The 17627-nt window shown below is 35.0% G+C and overlaps 1 protein-coding gene across 2 annotated transcripts in view; it reads right to left on the reverse strand.

Moving 5' to 3' along the window:
* Window positions 1–14692, reverse strand: part of LOC149803435 (uncharacterized) — a 67881-nt gene extending 53189 nt beyond the window's left edge. Inside the window, exons 1-5 of one of the 2 annotated variants that reach the window (XM_089953140.1) lie at window positions 14521–14692; window positions 12754–12869; window positions 9376–9579; window positions 6614–6795; window positions 3662–3821 (exon numbers count right to left, since the gene is read on the reverse strand). In XM_089953140.1, the coding sequence (XP_089809266.1) occupies window positions 3662–3821; window positions 6614–6795; window positions 9376–9579; window positions 12754–12869; window positions 14521–14543 (685 nt within the window). In that variant the 5' untranslated portion in view covers window positions 14544–14692. Of the gene's footprint in view, window positions 1–3661; window positions 3822–6613; window positions 6796–9375; window positions 9580–12753; window positions 12870–14520 lie in introns of those variants that run through there. The other variant, XM_089953141.1, reaches the window with a different exon arrangement.
* Window positions 14693–17627: the final 2935 nt, after the last annotated feature.

Raw genomic sequence — 17627 nt, forward strand, 5'->3', positions numbered from 1 at the left:
AGCAGACATCATAAGAAGTCTTTTACTGAAAACCAATGATATGACCACCCATTCAGGAGAAGATGAGATAACAAGATTTTCAAGATGGCTAATATGGTGGCCATAAAGGGTGTGCAAGCAACACCATTTTCATCAAGGACCAACTAGACCATGGGATGAATGTGTGTTTAAAGTTACACGGCAATCCTCCAAGTAAATTAGGAGGATTAGTGATAACAATCTTGTGTTAATGGATGGATGGACAACAAACCATCCCATAAGCTCTTCTGGTCTATGACCAGTAGAGCTATAAAAATCTATCAAAAACTTTAGAAAAAACATTAACATATTATTTGTTTTTTTTATTCTAAGAAAAGTTTTCATGGATGTCCCACCAGTGCCTGAAATGACCTAAATGCAAACCTTCAACATAAGTGTGATGGACCGTCAAGTGAAACTCTATATAGCTGCCAACCCCCGAATATAAAAATACTGACGTCTTCTGACAAAAATACTGATTTTCAGGAACAAATACTGATTTTTAAAATTTTAATGTATATGTAACTATTTACAACATATACAACCATCAGTAAAGTAGGACAGTGCTTTACATAATTATTTAATGTCAAATATACATGTGTTGTACCATATTCCATTCGGGTGCCCATTCAGAAGGTGCACGAGTGCAACACACTCAGACACATACTTTTTACAGTAGCCTTTTCCACACCTTATTTTTTTTCTCAATCATTATCAATTCTGTGTGATTTTCTTATTTAACTGTTTTTGTTCTAGCATATGAGTAATTCTTTGCGATTTTACTGTCTGGAAAACGTGTGCAAAAAGAATCACCAGCAACACTAATAACTGAAAGAGGAAGGTTAATTTCCAAAAGAAATTTAATAAACCGAATTTTGATCAAATTACATCAAGGTTCTCTCTGGTATTTATATACGTCATAAGTTCAGGCTGAGTTGTGTATGATGAAGCAGCAAACTGATGTTTATTAGCTTTTTCGTACTCTTTATTTCATAGGCGCCCAATAGCGAAATCACGTTACACAACTTGCAAACCGTAGAGTTTTCTCCATTACTAGATGATTTCACAAATCTAAACAAGACGGCACAATTGTCCTTCTAGTTCTGTTTTTTTGTCTTTCCTGGAGAAAATTTTGAATATTCTGCTTTCCTATTCAACATGATTAGAAGTTGAATATTTTGTTGTTGAGCTGAATTAAAGTGGTGTGCGCTCGCATTGAGCATGTACCACTGTAGTTGAATATTACAAAAATGAGATACAGTGACAGCAGTAACTGTTTATGCGAAATCCAATATAGCAGATAAAGACAGGCATTGTAGCCTTGATTTTGAATGAACCAATCAAATTGTAGAACTGTATTCCCATATACATGCGATACATTTCTTTCAGAATGGAACTGAGTGCCTGTTCTAAACTGAAAATTGCAAGGAACTTTTTTAATATATTTTTAAAAATAAAAAACGTATTTTTTGCCAAAAAAACGTACACCCGTATTCAGGTCCAAAATATGGGACAAATACAGAAAAAACGGGACAGTTGGCAGCTATGTATGCCCCTACTCTTGTCATGGTGACACATATCTCTAAATATTTTTATAGAACACAGGCACCTGACCACAGTGTCTGAAATTACATCAACATCAACCTTAACTGGGTGTGATTATCCAATGGACAAACAAGGGAAACACTATACTGCCCTATCACTGTCATGATGGGGCATGAACAAAAACAACAAAAACCTATTATGCAATGACAGAGGTGACAAATAGTCTTTACTGTGTAACGCAGAAGTTTAAGAAAAAACTCACCAAAGACTGGCAACCATTGATCTATTTACATGAGAGAACTAGGAAGCCAACCTGAGATATAAATTTGCGGGGTACCAATTTTCATGGATTATGGTGCTGCCCTGAGCCATGAATATAAAGACCTAATCAAAATTTGCCATATACAGTAAGAATGCCCCCCCCCCCTTTTTATACTGTGTTGCATTCAAAGAGACTAACAAAACTAGTTGATAAATCAACATTACTTCTGTAATCTGGTCAAATATATTAGCTTTTACTCAAGTCTGTTTTATTTTCACCTTTTCAAAACAGGAACAAGAATGCATTTTGTATTCTTTTAATGCAAGTGTATCTATAAAGTCAGGTAGCTGTAATTTCCACTCACTGCCTTAAACTGATATGTTGTAAGATAAGCAAGGGCCGAAGAAAAAAGAGAAATAGCAGACAGTATTCAAATGTTGTCACTAAAAATCAAAGAAAAAATACAAAAGGATACTGTAAATGAAAATTAGATTTAATACTTATTCAAATTGATATTCAAATAAAACTGTTGTAGAAAAATAAAAATCCTCAAGACAGCGTGTCTCCTTTTATCCATGCTTAATGCCATACATCACTGTAAAATATTAAAAGTATTGCTTAAGGCACAATTACTAATAAAACCCTTTAAATCAACTAATTATGCTTACACTTTTGGGACAAAACCACTGAATCAACATCGTGTCAATCAAGTCAGCTGCTACACACAAATGTTTGTTGGGTAAATATTCCTGAAATTGTTGAATTTAACAAGTCCAGGATTCTCAAAGCCATGATAATTAGGTCTTATCTTTCTAAGCTTTTGTGTAAGACACAATTATCCAGTCAGCATCTATCATCTTCATGGATGATGTTTTAAATAAAGTCTAGCAGATGAAGTTGGTTCAGACTTGAGGCAGGCTCAGACAAAGGAGTGATTCTATTGTCATTCAATTTAGTTAGCATCTTTGCACTTTGGTGGGCTATGAACGCATCAGATGTTGACACTACTTCCTGTCTGTATTGAGCATGGTGCTGCTGGTCACATGTTTCATTCACACATGGAATGAAATTATCCAAACCAATAGGAATTTAAGTTGATTTTTACCAATCTTATTCCACTTTGTCAACACCATGGTCATCAAATAATTGATGGTGCAACTTTATGAACAGAATCCCAAGGAAAAAATCATCCACAAACTTTAATAACTGATTGGTTTCTTAGTGTTGTTGGCTGTGTTGGCTCCTTTTGATGCTGAATGCATTTATCTTGAAATGTGTTTAATTTGTGCTCATACAGGTCATAGTATTGTTTTAAAAACTGAAGTGACCATTGTTTTTTGTCCTCATTTTTTTTGGTAATCTTTATTTGAGGTATTTGTTGATGTTAATCTACAAAATGAAATACCTACAAATATACAAACTGTGATGGGCAAAACCATGAATTTAAGTACCCATGAATTTTTTTCTTCTTCAAAACCATGAAAACTAAGACTTATGAAAATAACAGGTTCTACAGTAATTTGTATCTACCAGGGAGAACTGAGATTTCCCCACTAAAACAAAATCCTGTAGAATTTACTGGTAAGATGATCAAATACAGAGATGCAAAGCCACATGTGTAATTTTAGGATATGCATTACCATGAGGTTCTTAAATTCTTGCCTGACAGAGTTAGTTTAAACAATAAAACAGATGAATAAGCATAACTCAGTTACCAATCTTTGTGGAGGTAGGAAAATTTTAAACCTTGTGACAGAATGTTCATGACAAATATCAATTATACCCTGAGTTTTGCCAACTCCAACAAAAACCTGAGATACATTATATTTTTCTTACCAATGGTCTGAGATATATTTAGATCTGTCCTTAGTGAGTTCCACTGGGGATCTTCATAAAGAACAGCTTGAGGGGGGCAGTAAAGAGCCTCAACATTCCTAGTCTTCCCTTTACATAAGTAATGGCAAAAATGGTACAGCTCTGTTGCACTGAACCATCCCTGCAAAAATACATGCATATGAACATTCATACTGAAACACAACTGTGAATATAATGTAATTTATAATTAGTAGATTTAAATATTTTCTGGAAGTTAAATCAATTCTATACAGGAAGAATTTTAGATGATACTGTGATATTATGACTTTTTAAGATTTGGTGCCACACACTCATCTGTTTTCAGCTATTATGTGACAAAATTCCCACGTGTTGGAACAGGGTTTTAGTGGGGTTTAAGATCATTTTTCAGCACATTACTGGCTATACATGATGGCCAGTATATCTGGTGGAGGAAGAACTTGGCAAGACCTTGGGAAGAACTATGAACTGAGAGGAAGCTACTAGTAAACTTTCTAATGTTGGCTGAACAGATACTTGAGCTCACACAGACAGAGGTGAGACATGTAAGTAATGTGTAAAGGTGTGCACCTTAGACCACTTGGTCATCTTGGGCCACTGCCTTCATTATAACACAGTTCCTGTTAAAAAGGCAAGAATGTTCATGGATCCAACATTCATTAAGTGTCAGTAACATCACATGAATCATCTTCTTCACAACAGCAATATACTCTGTAGCTTCCATGGATAGTGTTAAAATGATATGGTAATGTACAAAGTAGATACCGTATATACTCACTTGTAAGTTGAGTTAAACTGCAAACAACAAAGACCTGTTCTACTGTAACATAATGTGTCAGCAGATCAGTGCCTATTTTGTTTTACTCCTAACAAACTCCACAGACACAGATCTTCCAGTGCATTATGCAATGGCAGATCTGGGTCTGTGCAGATCTGCAGGTGGACTTATCTTTTATGCCTGTATATATGGTAAGCTTTCATAGCAACATAACTTTTTCTTCATGAAGTAAAGAGGAAAGTAGGATCTTCAATTCCTTAACATTTTGAAGACTTTTTAATACTATGATTTCACCATTTCTCCATGGTACCACTTTTACTTCAAGGTTGCCAAAAGCCACAAATTTAAATAACCAATGAACAGTAATCCTACTGCAAAAGCAAGATGACCCTTTCTGGAAACTCTGTGTGTGTGTGCTTGTGATTTGGATTTTTAACATAGCTTTAAAAGCATTTCAGTCATATTGCTATGATGTCTACAGTGTGACAGTTTATAGCAGAGGTGCACAATCTTTCTCGGCCAAGGGCCAGATTGCATTTTCGAAGACCACTCAAGGGCCGCAAACACTAATTTCTTTAACATAATTACTGTTCATGGGCTCGATTTCTGTGTGGTTTTAATCTGCCCTGGGGGACAGACAGAACACTGTCGCGGGCCAGATTTCGCCCATGGGCTGGGGGTTGTGCACCCCCAGTTTATAGTAATGTCTAGCACTGGGGCATCATGCAGCATGATGTCTCACCCAACCACATTATCCTGACACCAGGCCTACCACACCTAGTACTAACCTCTTAAAGCTGAGTGCAAGTGAGGCAGCTGCTAGTACCATTTTATGTCTTTGGTGTGACTTGGCCGGGGTTCAAACCAGCGGCCTCCCGCATCCGAGGCAGATGCTGTAACCACTAGGCCACTAGAATAGTTCGGAAGCTATGAATTTAGGTATCAATGAAAACATGCATTACAAAACCATGCAAACTGATACACATAAAAATAAATAATTAAAAATAATCCTAGTGAAATTATTATGTATATGTTGTTATAGGTATAATTTTCTATACTCTACATAATTACTGTTATCTTGCAAAATACTTTTCAAACAGTCTAGTGAAACAAAATATACATCTACCTATTAATTTTTTTTAAAACCATAATTTTGCAAAAATATTCTTTCCCTCCAAAAAAGTCTAAATATTTTGATGTTTAACCAGTGATCATCCTTAAATATAAACTGTCCTTGGAAATTTCACCCATGTGATTGAGAGTGGGCTAAAGAATGCAGTTAAAGGGGCAAATGGCATGAGAGGCAATGTCAGATAAAGGGGGTGGGTAATAAGCAGCAACGTTTTGAGAAGAGCCAATGTACATCCTTCCTTGATAAAATTAAGAAATTGCAACAATTCTTACAAAACTATATTTCATGTTTGCAAAATACCAAATGATTCCACTACAGACTGAAAATATATATCCAAAATGCTGTTATGTCATGAAAATCTAAACACACTGAGATGGTCATGCAAACATGACTGCCAAATTCCATTTGTCAATCTAAAATGGTATCTATGTCCAAACAAAGCCCAAATATTTTACCAATTTATAGATATTTTTCAAGGCATTTAATTTCAGAAATATTGGAACAAATATTAGTATTTTACAGGGAAGTCATAAAATTGTATAGATTACCATGTGCCAGTATTACCAACTGAATTCCACATTTTTTAACTATTGTATCACAGAACTGATCCAATATTAAAAAAATATAATGAACTGAAATAATAATTTCAGCAGAGATAATCCCTTACTGGTACTTTTCAATGTTGTAAAAGTAAAAAAAAGCACCAATATGAATAATAAATACATATGCATACTTCAAGCGCTTTTTCGTAATCCTGCAACAATCTTGTCAAAAAAGTAAAAAAATTACATAAAAATTAAAATTACTACAATGATCTAAAAACCAAACCTCATCATCTGCATATGAATAACGATGTAATAGCAAATTTCACTTGTCAATGCTCAGTGGCTTTTGTACAATCTTGCCAAGAAATCTGTTATGCTGGGCAGATGTTAATGACCAGACGAAGGTGCCCCTGTTACAAGAGTGGGCATAAGTGACTCCATACATTTATGCATTTTTTTTAATGTTTTGACACACATACTTTGTCTATGACATTTGCCTGCTCGTGGACATGGGAACTAATGGGAGACAAATACTGGGACAGGCTGCATTTGAAGACGATGAAAATGATGTTATGCTTGGCTTGTTCACCTCGCTCCCTCTGTGTCCTGGCATACCATGGGCATGTGAGTAATGCAGCATAAAGAACCGTGACATTCTGACCTATGAACAAATGAAAAAAGGAGTACACCCATATTATTAAAAACTATATTCCTCCTGGAATTTAAAAAACACTTCATATCTGAAACGCGTGTACAATTCTAAATTCAGAAAAAATAATTATGTGGACAAACAAAGTATTCACTCCTGAGAGAAATTAAAGAAGAATGAAATATAATCACATGTAAATTAAAGATGGTTAAAGCATTTGTTATATAAAAAGCATGGTAACTGATTATAAAGAATGATATTTACAAAAATAAATGTTTCTTATTACTTTGGTTATATGCACCTGTGTCTTCCTCCTCTTACTCAAGCTTTCCATTACATCCATCCAATAAAAGATCAAATGAACACATGAAGATGAACTATGAGTAATCAGAGATCTCGGAAACGCTTAATTACGTGTATTTGGACGCCAATTTTTGATCTAGGATGCAGAAAATCGCTGAGGCGGGAGTCCTCCGTACGCATGTAATAGGTGTGAGACAAAATTCAAAGACTTGCCAGTCCTGCTTCAGCCACCTGCTTTGTGGGAAAATGTGTTGATCAGTTAGCTGTGCTGATATTTACAATGACAAAATTCAGTGACTGAAAGACCCCTTGATGTACATACATGATGCCATTATAAGAGTACATCAAAAAGAACATGATGCAATAGCTGGGCGGCCAGTTCAAAGGCTTTGACTGGCGACCGGGTGGGAAAATGTACTGATATTTACAGTGAGTCAGAAAGACCCAGAGATCTACATGTGGTCATCTATAAAAGTACATCAAATAAACAACTTTAGCTTTCGTTATTGTGTTCATTTCCGAATGTATCGGAATAAGTAGTACACGAGAATCAAGACATGTTGAGAGTTAGACAAAATGCCAAATCGTAAATTTGGATAAGTATTTTGTGGTTAACGGCAAACTTAATGAAAATTGTAACGAGATTCAGAAGAGTGCTAAAGCTGCTAGAATTGATAGTTCGGATAGGACAGTAGTTAAGTGTAAGAAAGTGTGTGATGCCTAGCTTAGTGTTTGAAATAAATCTTTACTTGGATTGACAAAATTCAGTATCACTCTGATGGACGAACAAGAGCTATTTAAGAGAAACATTGACTGACCATACTTTTTTTTAAATGCCCCTCACCTTAGCCCGGTTAGTTCTAGTGTTTGTAGCGAAATGTATTCATCAATAGATTTGTAGCTAGGCCAAGTTTTGATATCAATTATGTTGACAAACAAACTCCTACCCCTTCACAAGCATATGTTTTGATAGCTGACTGATCATTAACCCTTTTCCGAGTAAGGCAGCAACTATCAATTTCCTGCATGATATCCTTTGATGATAAAACATACAAACATGTTTTTTAAGATCAGAATGATCGGTGATCTGGATATATATTAACTGCCTCTTGTACACTATTTTGTCATAAAATTAGTTTGAAACTGTAAGTGAACCAGTAGGCCTAACAGGAAATAATGGCAGAATTCGCTAAGTCTGGGATGTACCAGTTTATTAGATTGTCTGTTTTCGTACACCATCGGGCAAATATTTTCAGAAAAATATGCAAATCATTGAAAGCAAAGCCAAGGTATTATTTTATTAAAGATTTAACTATAAACTGCAAATTATGTAGGTCAGAAACGTAGAGGACAATGCTATGTTGTGGAATTCGTGAGATGCGCTTTAAGGTCTAAGCTGTTTTCCGTTTTGACACGTATTTGCGAAAATATAGGGAAAAAACAGCAAATCAGATACTATTTAACCATTGCCTAAAATTACTACAAGGACGTAGACAAATAAATAAACCATAAATTTGCAATCTTGTCAATGGACTGTTGTAATGAAACTATATTAAAGTGAGTGATTACATTATGGAAACCTCTCCATCTAAAAATAGATGCACTCACATCTGTGTTGATTCTGTATGAAAGAAGGGACTGTAACTTTTGATGGTGGGACTCCTATTTTTACCGAACTGGGAGTCATGTACTCCTTGTTTTAAAATCTTAGTGAGATCTCTGGTAATGATCATGCCTGTCTCCTACAGCCTCTAATTGCTGGTTCTGGACTCAAAACCATAAATATGGATGTTACGGTTTCGTTTACACAAGAATGTAATGCAATCATGGTTCCTGAGGAAAAAATGTAATACCTGCACTTCCAGTGTTAAAATTCTAGCAAAAGTTTGCAGTAAAACAGTTTGCATAATGTAATTTTCAGTAGGAGTCAAATTTACAGCAAATATGACCAATTCAAGTTGCATATCTTACAGTGATAGTCAACAGATCCACATATCAACTTTTCCCTCCTGGTTTGGGGGTACAGAACAGGTCCAGTGTGCCCTCCTGTATGTCCAACAAGATAACAAATGGTGATAGGAGCTGTGATGGTGCAGTAGTTTGAATGCTGAATTGGCAACTAAAAGGATCCTGGTTTGAATCATCAAACTTGTTCAGCCTGGGTCAACTACAATGGTGTGCACTTTGTCAACACTTCACTACAATTGCATCAGTACTAAAAAACTATTTCTCTTGCTGTGCTGTAAAACACCAAACCAAACCTTTCAATGATTCCCATGTTACAAGTACCTTTGAAAAGGCTGAGAATATAATGCTGAAACTTTTTCCTGGCCTCATCTGAAATGGATTCAGGGATGTGCATCAGCGTTAACTGTTTTAGTTGAACGAGTTCATTTTCATCCAAGTCTGGAGTTGAAAAGTCTACATCTGAACCCTCTAGAGAGGCCTTTACTTCCCGAAGCTTTTCTAGGGAATCCTTGATTTTCAGAAAGTCTGGAAAAAATGTTAACAGCCTCATCTGAATACAGGAACAACAACATATTTTAGTATGATTATCAGTTCTGTAGGAATAGTCTGAACTAGATTTTGATGATAAATGATGTTGTGGTCATGCTGGGATTATCCAGTGCAGAACAATAATACATTAAAAAAAAGTGTTTTAGTGAAAATCTCATGTCAGTATGATCATTTATTCAGAAGTAGCAACAACATGAGTTTAAAGCTGGTTACCAGGACGATAATCTCAATATCATATCAGCATCATTTTCATTACACACCTACTACACATCATAAGAATACTTTTAATGAAAACCCCATGCCAATATGGCCAATAGGTCTGGAGGAGTACTGATCGTGATTGAGTGAAAATCCAATGTTGGTATGAGCATCAGTGCTTAAAAAACAAAATTTTCAAGATAGCCACTATGCTGAATGTCAGACCTATTTTATTTTGGACCATCTACAAGTCCACAAGTAAAAACCCTGTGTTAATATATCAATATATGTTAATATGAACATCCATTCAGGACGAGTATAAAGAACAAGATTTTCAAGGTGGCTGTCATGTTGAACATCAGGCCTATTTTCATATAGGACCATTTACACCTCATAAAATGTCTTCAAGTGAAAATGCTGTTAATATGACCATCCATTCCAGAGGCGCAATGATAAGGCTTTTCAAGAAGGCATCACAGCATAAGATCATGTAACTTCTAAGCTTCAGTTTTAACAAAAGACTGTACCAATAAAATGGTCTATCATTATAAAGCTCTTATATAAGATAGGTACAGTTATAAATCATAATGGGCCAAATGCATGTGCAGATTTTTCTTAAGGGATGGCATCTTCATAGAAATCTGCTATAAATAAGCATATCCTCAAATTATACTCCACCATCACCATGACAAACTATCTCATTTCAAACCCTAATCTAACCTTTTGCACCATCTCTATATGTATGAGTGTCTACAATTACTGTACACACCTTCACAACTAATTAATCACATCTTAAAGACTCTGTATCTTTGTGTAACTCTGGTGAGGACGTATTATACAATACAAAGGATGCACACAGATAAGCACAACATCATACATTAATCAAACATATACAATTTCTACTTTTCATATGAAAAGCAAGGGCATTATCAGGCATTAAAAGCCTATGATAATCCATTGTTATAATAAATATTCCTCTGTAAATATATACCACAACATAAAAGAATTACCCGTTCTCATCAAGAATACAACAGAACAATTATTTTACTGATTTATTCAAACTACTACATAAATCATTCAACTGCATGTATCTTGTTATTTAGGACCCTTCTAAAAATAGATCAACTGAAGCAGATCTCTCCACCTGCAGAAATCATTCTCATAATCAATATTTACAACACTGTAATATATTCATTTATTTTATTTCATACAGTATATTTCCTTTTAAATAATTTTGACCTAATTATCTAAGTATTGATAACAATGTAAAGATGTACTATTGATCCATAAATGAGATTACAATTTGTAAGTGGAAATCCATATTTGTACAAAACTGGTGGATCTAGAAAAAATTTTAGGCTGCAAGTATACATTATCCAATGCAGGGATGGTCCTGGCTTTTAAAAAGCTATCGCCAAAAAAATCGCCAACCTCAATATTTTGTCGCCAATTTTCAAAAAGTGTCGCCAGAACAAGTAGTGTACATTTTTTCAAGTGTTAATTTAGCCTATTAATGTAACAGGCAATGAAAATTACAAAAGATGGGTTAGTTAATACTCTGATTACAACAAGCATTAACAAAATGTTACAGAGTGTTACATGAAGATCCGTCGCGATTTTAAGGCTGTCCACTTGTTGAATGCAGTTTCAAAGTCTAATTTTTCACATCTGTACATGCTGATTCTCATTAAATTCTCGAGAGATGAGATGCGGAGTTTATTTCTGATGTCAGTTTTTATGAGGGTCATCTTAGTGAATCCACATTCACAGTCTACAGTGCTGACAGGTGACACCAGTAGTCTCTCAGCAGCCCCCCCCCACCCCCTTTATGGCTAGCTTCACAAAGCTTGTAGTGAATTGCTTCCTAAATCCCAAGAATGATCACTGAATGCTGTATAAATTTTCTCGACAAGCAAAATAGGATCTCCATTCCCACGAATGAAACTTACATGAGTCAACACCTGGCAATATTGGACCGTATATATAAGCATAAATTCACACCAAATTTAGGGATTCTTTCACTCCTGTATTTTGAGAAATAAATAATTATTATTAATTATGCAAAACTGGTTTTTTTTGTTATTTTTTGTTGCGGAGTTTAAGTCTCTGCAGCCGTAACACGGATTGATGGCAAAAGGAAAAGATCAATGAGTAAAATGCTGCACTGGCAACAGATATAATTGTGATTGAGATTTTTTCCATTTGCTTTGTATTTATACGCAGTAGTCAGTACTTCAAAGGTTATCAGTTTTCTATGAAGGTTCAACAAAACTGTTGTATTGGTATATGTAAAAAAAAAAAAAAGCAACAGAAGGATTAGCCATTCAATTAATTGTATCTGTTCTATTTGCATCTTCAGAAGTCAGTCAGTTGTAGGTATAGTTCGGTAGCATGACTGACTGTAACACAGCATACAGGACTCAGCCCAGATGTCAGCATAAGCAGATTATGATGTAACAATGCACTGTAAAGATGGGGTTGTCAATACGAACAAAGGATCGTTTGTGTAACAGATTGATTCCAATGCATTGCTTAGTCAAGTTTGTGGCTTCCTTTCATTCTCCCTTTTAACTTATCCAGTCCAAATCCATGATTGTATGTACAAATTAAATAACCAAAAAGTCTGTCACCACAAAAAGCGCCAGATGGGATATTTTTGTCGCCAATAAGGAAAAAAAATCACAATTTGCGACATTGGCGAAGCCCAGGATGATCCCTGCAATGGCTAAATGAATTGCAAGACACAATTTAAGACTGATTTCACTTTAGTGTGTGTGTGAAATTTGGGTTTTTATCATAGCTTTAACAATTTAATAAAATGCAGTATTTTATACTTAAGTTAACAAATGCTTGGCTATTTAAAACAATGTACAGTAAATTTACAAAATAACATACAATAAACATGCAGGTAGCATTTTGCTGACAAAACATTTTATTAAAAGAAAAATATACCATCTTCCTTGCAATTCTTGGATCTTTTCAAACCATGGTAAAGTCTTCCAGCTGCCTGCACAGCATCAGTTGCTAAGTTGATGAGATTGTTACTGGAAAACTCTTTGACCGTTGACCTAATGAGAATGAATCAAAACAAAACTGTTAAGTGCTTTCCATAATTTTCTTTTCTAAAACTATCAGACACTTTTAAAATTTCAACTGAAATGTAGACCAACGGAACATGAAAACATGTACATTTGCTTGTGTGGGAATTTGAATTTATTAGGAAAAAGACATCAGAGTAAGTAAAGTCTGACTAAAACATGATAACTTTAGTTTGTAGAAAAGCAATGATATGGGCTGCCAAGTGTTTGAGATATTTCTGAAAATTTGACTTATCGTTCTGAAGTTAATCGACATCAAAACAATTTATATAGCACCGTTCTTTGAGCAGTAAGACCTCAACACATAAAGCATAAATATCATAGTTGTGGTCTTACATTGTAGGACTACTTATACATCAGTGGAAAATGTGTACAAACATGTAAATCCTTTGTGGACTACTCTTTGTCAAAGTAAATCAAAATTTGTCTATTTCCATCTGTCCATGGTTTGTGCCCCTGAAATAAAGGCCATGTGATGTAATATTATAATGTAGCAATTAGACCAGAGTGCAGAAATCTTTTTTATGGTGTTCCTGAATTTTTATTATTAGCATCTGTAGAATATTTCACTGCTTTGAAATGCATGCTGACTGTAATAAAATGCTTATAGATAATGATAACAAATAATCCCCCCCCCCCAAATAAAAATATGACATATTATTAACTTGTCTTTTTTCAAACTATTTTGATCAAAATGATAAGTCTTACATTGTAGGACTAGAGCTTCCATTAGGGTAGTCCAGCAATGTAAGACATAGCACACGTTATTTACATTTTAGTGGTATGTCTTACTACCCAAATAATGGGCTTGTATAGCATGTTCCGATGTTGGTTGACATCGGAACTAGTAATCAAAGTTTCAGGAATATCTCACACTTGGCAGCTCATATCAACACTCTTCCACAAATTGATATGTCATTAATATACTTACTGTGCTGTTTTTATCCTGGTGGAATCAAAATCTGACACTACCAAATGGACACATTTTCTTGTTCTCTTGATATACATTTGAATTTGTTCAAATGTGACAGAAGTCGTGATATGTTTCTTGAATGAAACAAGACGTTGCTCACAGTTCCAATAGGCATAATATATTGTTATTTGCTTCCTTAAAGAATAGTATTTCAACCCGATTTCTGCATTTCCAGCTTTCATTGCTTTCCAGCCAACTGAAATGTAGGCCAACGAAATTTGAAAACAGGTCCATTTCTTTTGTGAGAATTTGATATTTTTAGAGAAAAGACATCTTAGTAAGTAAAGTCTGATCAAAACATTATGACTTTGTTGAAAAGCGTCGTTATTTTAGTTGCCAGTTGTGCGAGATATTCCTGAAAATTTGACTTTCGTTATCATTTTAGACGAGATTAAAACACGCTACACTGACTACACAGCGCCGTCGAGGTCTTACATGTAGGACTACCGTTATGGACCCCTTGGCGATAATCAGGTTAGAAATTATAAATCAAGGAATGAACTTACTAAGTTTCGTGCATTTTTTAAATATCCTTGATGCTTTTAGTTTTTAAATGGGGTAGGTGGGTTACAAACAAACGGGAAGGTGTGCGAATTCCATAGAACTTAGAAGGCATTTCTGAGACACCTATTGGCGTTAATTTTTCACCTGTTTGGATCACACTCATCCATAATGGAAATCAGACAAGATCACGAACAAATCTGAAACTGCATGCTGAAAAAACGCTGCGACAACCCGTGTATTGCAGTCTTGTGCAACAGAAACCAAACTTCCAAAGTTCAGGGATTTTCCTTTACTTAGCTGCGATGGTGCAGACTGCCATAGGAACACTAAGCTTGATTCATCTGAGTTATACAAATGCTTTGTAACAGGACGTTCAGAGCAAAATCTGTTCTAAGTTATGTCCCTTAACGTTTTCACCTTTACCAGAATGTGTGGGTTTTTTTTATTATTATTATTTACTTTTTTTCCATTTTAAAATTTTGTCGCTCCGTGATATCTTGTCTACCAATACTGAAGGTTACAGTTGATAGTACACCGCTCTGAATCAATTATATTGTTTCAACATCACGAAATCTAACTCGTTTGATGCCTGAGTGATCCCAAGAGACATTTTAAGTCAGGCCCATGGGATAGGCCTACGGCTTTGTTTCCCATATTGATGTCGGTTCCTTTAGCAATTTGTATCAGCTTATTGAAAATATTCAACTTTTCGTCACATTAAAAGGCAGAAGTTACAAGCCCGTGTTTGAAATTACGTCATAATAACTTCGAAAACGTCAAAATTAGGAGATAATGTGTCATAGCAAACAGTCACTTGAGCGATAGTTTTAGGCTGTTGAAACCAATATATTTCTTTTGTTGCCCAGTGAAATGACCAGTGTTTACGGGTCAAAATAAAACACCATATTTTCACAGAAGTACAGAACGGGGTCAAATATGCAGAAAGTTTTAAGCACCAATAAAATCTGACGAGCAGTGGGTTAATGTGACGTCATTGTCATGTCAATGCTCTAAAAATACCTCAAAACAAAGACAAACTTATTTAAAATGTCCTACAAGTAATTTACGGGTTAAAATTTAATGTTTCAATAACATATTTATTTAGGATGAAAATAAGTCATGGAAAATTTTTTAAGATGGGGTCATAATTTTGTGATGTCATGTTAATGATGCGATTATCTTCAAAAGATATTAAAATAGTGATACGACTGAAATTCTTTACGTATGGTTCAAATTCTTTCCTGAGAGGTTACTCTCTTGGATTTTTGCACCAGGACATCCTAAAGAGAGAAAGAAAGGCAAGATGAGGCAGGTGGTGTTGACATGGTAACGGTAGAAACCTTTTTCTACCATAAATGCAACCCATATTTTCATTTCGGATACGAGAACAGCAAAGGAAATATCTGATCAATCAAAATGACAAAGACATATGTGTCTACTGTGCGAACAAGAATTTGAAGCTGCAATTTCAAATGAGTGACAAACATGGACGCGATTCTGGTGCCTGTCTCCTCTTGTGTACATAAGTTTGAACGTTACTGGAAACATATCAGCACTTAATTAAAGTTTAAAAGATTGCCTATAAGCACAATATAGAACGGATTGAAATCAAATTTAAAATTAAATAGTTTTGTATTGTAACGAAACATAAATTGGACAAAGATCTCAGGCAACATGCACAGTTAGTTGTATTTTTCACCACGTTTTGATCAATATTAGCTTTTACATATTTACAATAAGACCTTAGTCAGGAAATTTAAACAAGCATTTACATTTACTATCCACCAGTAACCATCCTGTGCCATATTATTCAAATTTTTCAAGTGCTTGATTTGTAAACATGAATATGGTTCAATCCCTAGCTCAGAAGACTGCAAGGGCCACTGGACGCCTTTCACTTGTTTTTTATTTCCTCCAGACTTTCCGATTGTCTGCCATTGAAAGACAACATAACGCCACGACATGTACCGTTGAGAATACTCTGTAACTTTCTAAATTTATTCTTGATGTTTATACATTTTTCGTGATTACGATCCATTATCCAAGTTAGGGCAGACAATTAAATTACATTATATGCGGTTGTTTGATTCATTTTTTTTTCTCAAATGGACGTAGGATTTGGCTTCCCACCTTTTCAGAATGACAACATATACGGATTTTTTTCCGTTTCAAACGGTTTTTTTCATAGTTGTTAATACACAGATGGATTGTTCAAAGCGCTGCATTTTTTATTGTCAAGATTAAAGTAATACTGTTACCATTTCTTTTGAGTTCCCGCACTCAACTTTTAAAATGTTTTTAAATATCTCGGGTTCTTGAGTACTAATATATTGCCGGCTGAACGTTAAATTATGGATAAATACCATGATAATGCTAGATAACTCAGTTTTTGTGCTATTCCTTCCAATTTGATTTTGGGCTTTTTAAAATGTGGATTTTCTTCTTTAATAGTGAAATAAGAGATAGTTCTTTAGCAAAAGCTGGACCACCTTTTCAGAATGACCACATATAAACCTCATGTAGATCTACCAAATATAGCTATTGTGGGGCTTCACTTCAGCTCATGGTCACTGTACCAATGTCCAAATAAGTATGGTTCAGCTGAGTTCAAAATTGCATAGCACACGAACTTATCTTGTTTATAGTTAAATATACTATTGTCTGTTTCTTTTTCTATGCATAGTGCAGGTGAGCAGATAGTTGATAGATAGTATATCATTAATCTCTTCAACTTCGTTACCGTATATACCAGAAAGGAAACTAACGCCTTCTATCGAGCACCACCTGCTTGGATTTTCTGATGAAGACCGCCACAAATTAGTTCATATATAGCTGTCATTCCCTACGACATTCAGAGGTTTATAGAATGGCATGCATTGTAAACCACGTTTACTTGCGTGTCACCAAGGTGATGCTTAACTTAGGCGACCCATCGTGAATGTGGGGTAAATATGAAAATTGCTAAATTCGTCCAAGAAAACAGATACAACCGCAGAGACTAACCTACATAATGCATGGTATACGAACTAATCTTGCTTATAGTTAAAACTACCATTGTCTGTTTCTTTCTTTATGTATAAGGCAGGTGAGCAGTTAGTTGATAGATATTGTATCATTAATCCCTTCAACTTCGTTATCGTGTATACTATGAAAAAACAAAACAAACAACGACTTCTATTGAGCACCTGCTTGGATTTTCTGAAGAAGACCGGAACAAGTTAGTGTATATAAAGTATTCATTGTCTATGACA

This window comes from Sinohyriopsis cumingii, chromosome 3, assembly GCF_028554795.1.
Source record: "Sinohyriopsis cumingii isolate HCF-2022 chromosome 3, ASM2855479v2, whole genome shotgun sequence".
Lineage (NCBI taxonomy): Eukaryota > Metazoa > Mollusca > Bivalvia > Unionida > Unionidae > Sinohyriopsis > Sinohyriopsis cumingii.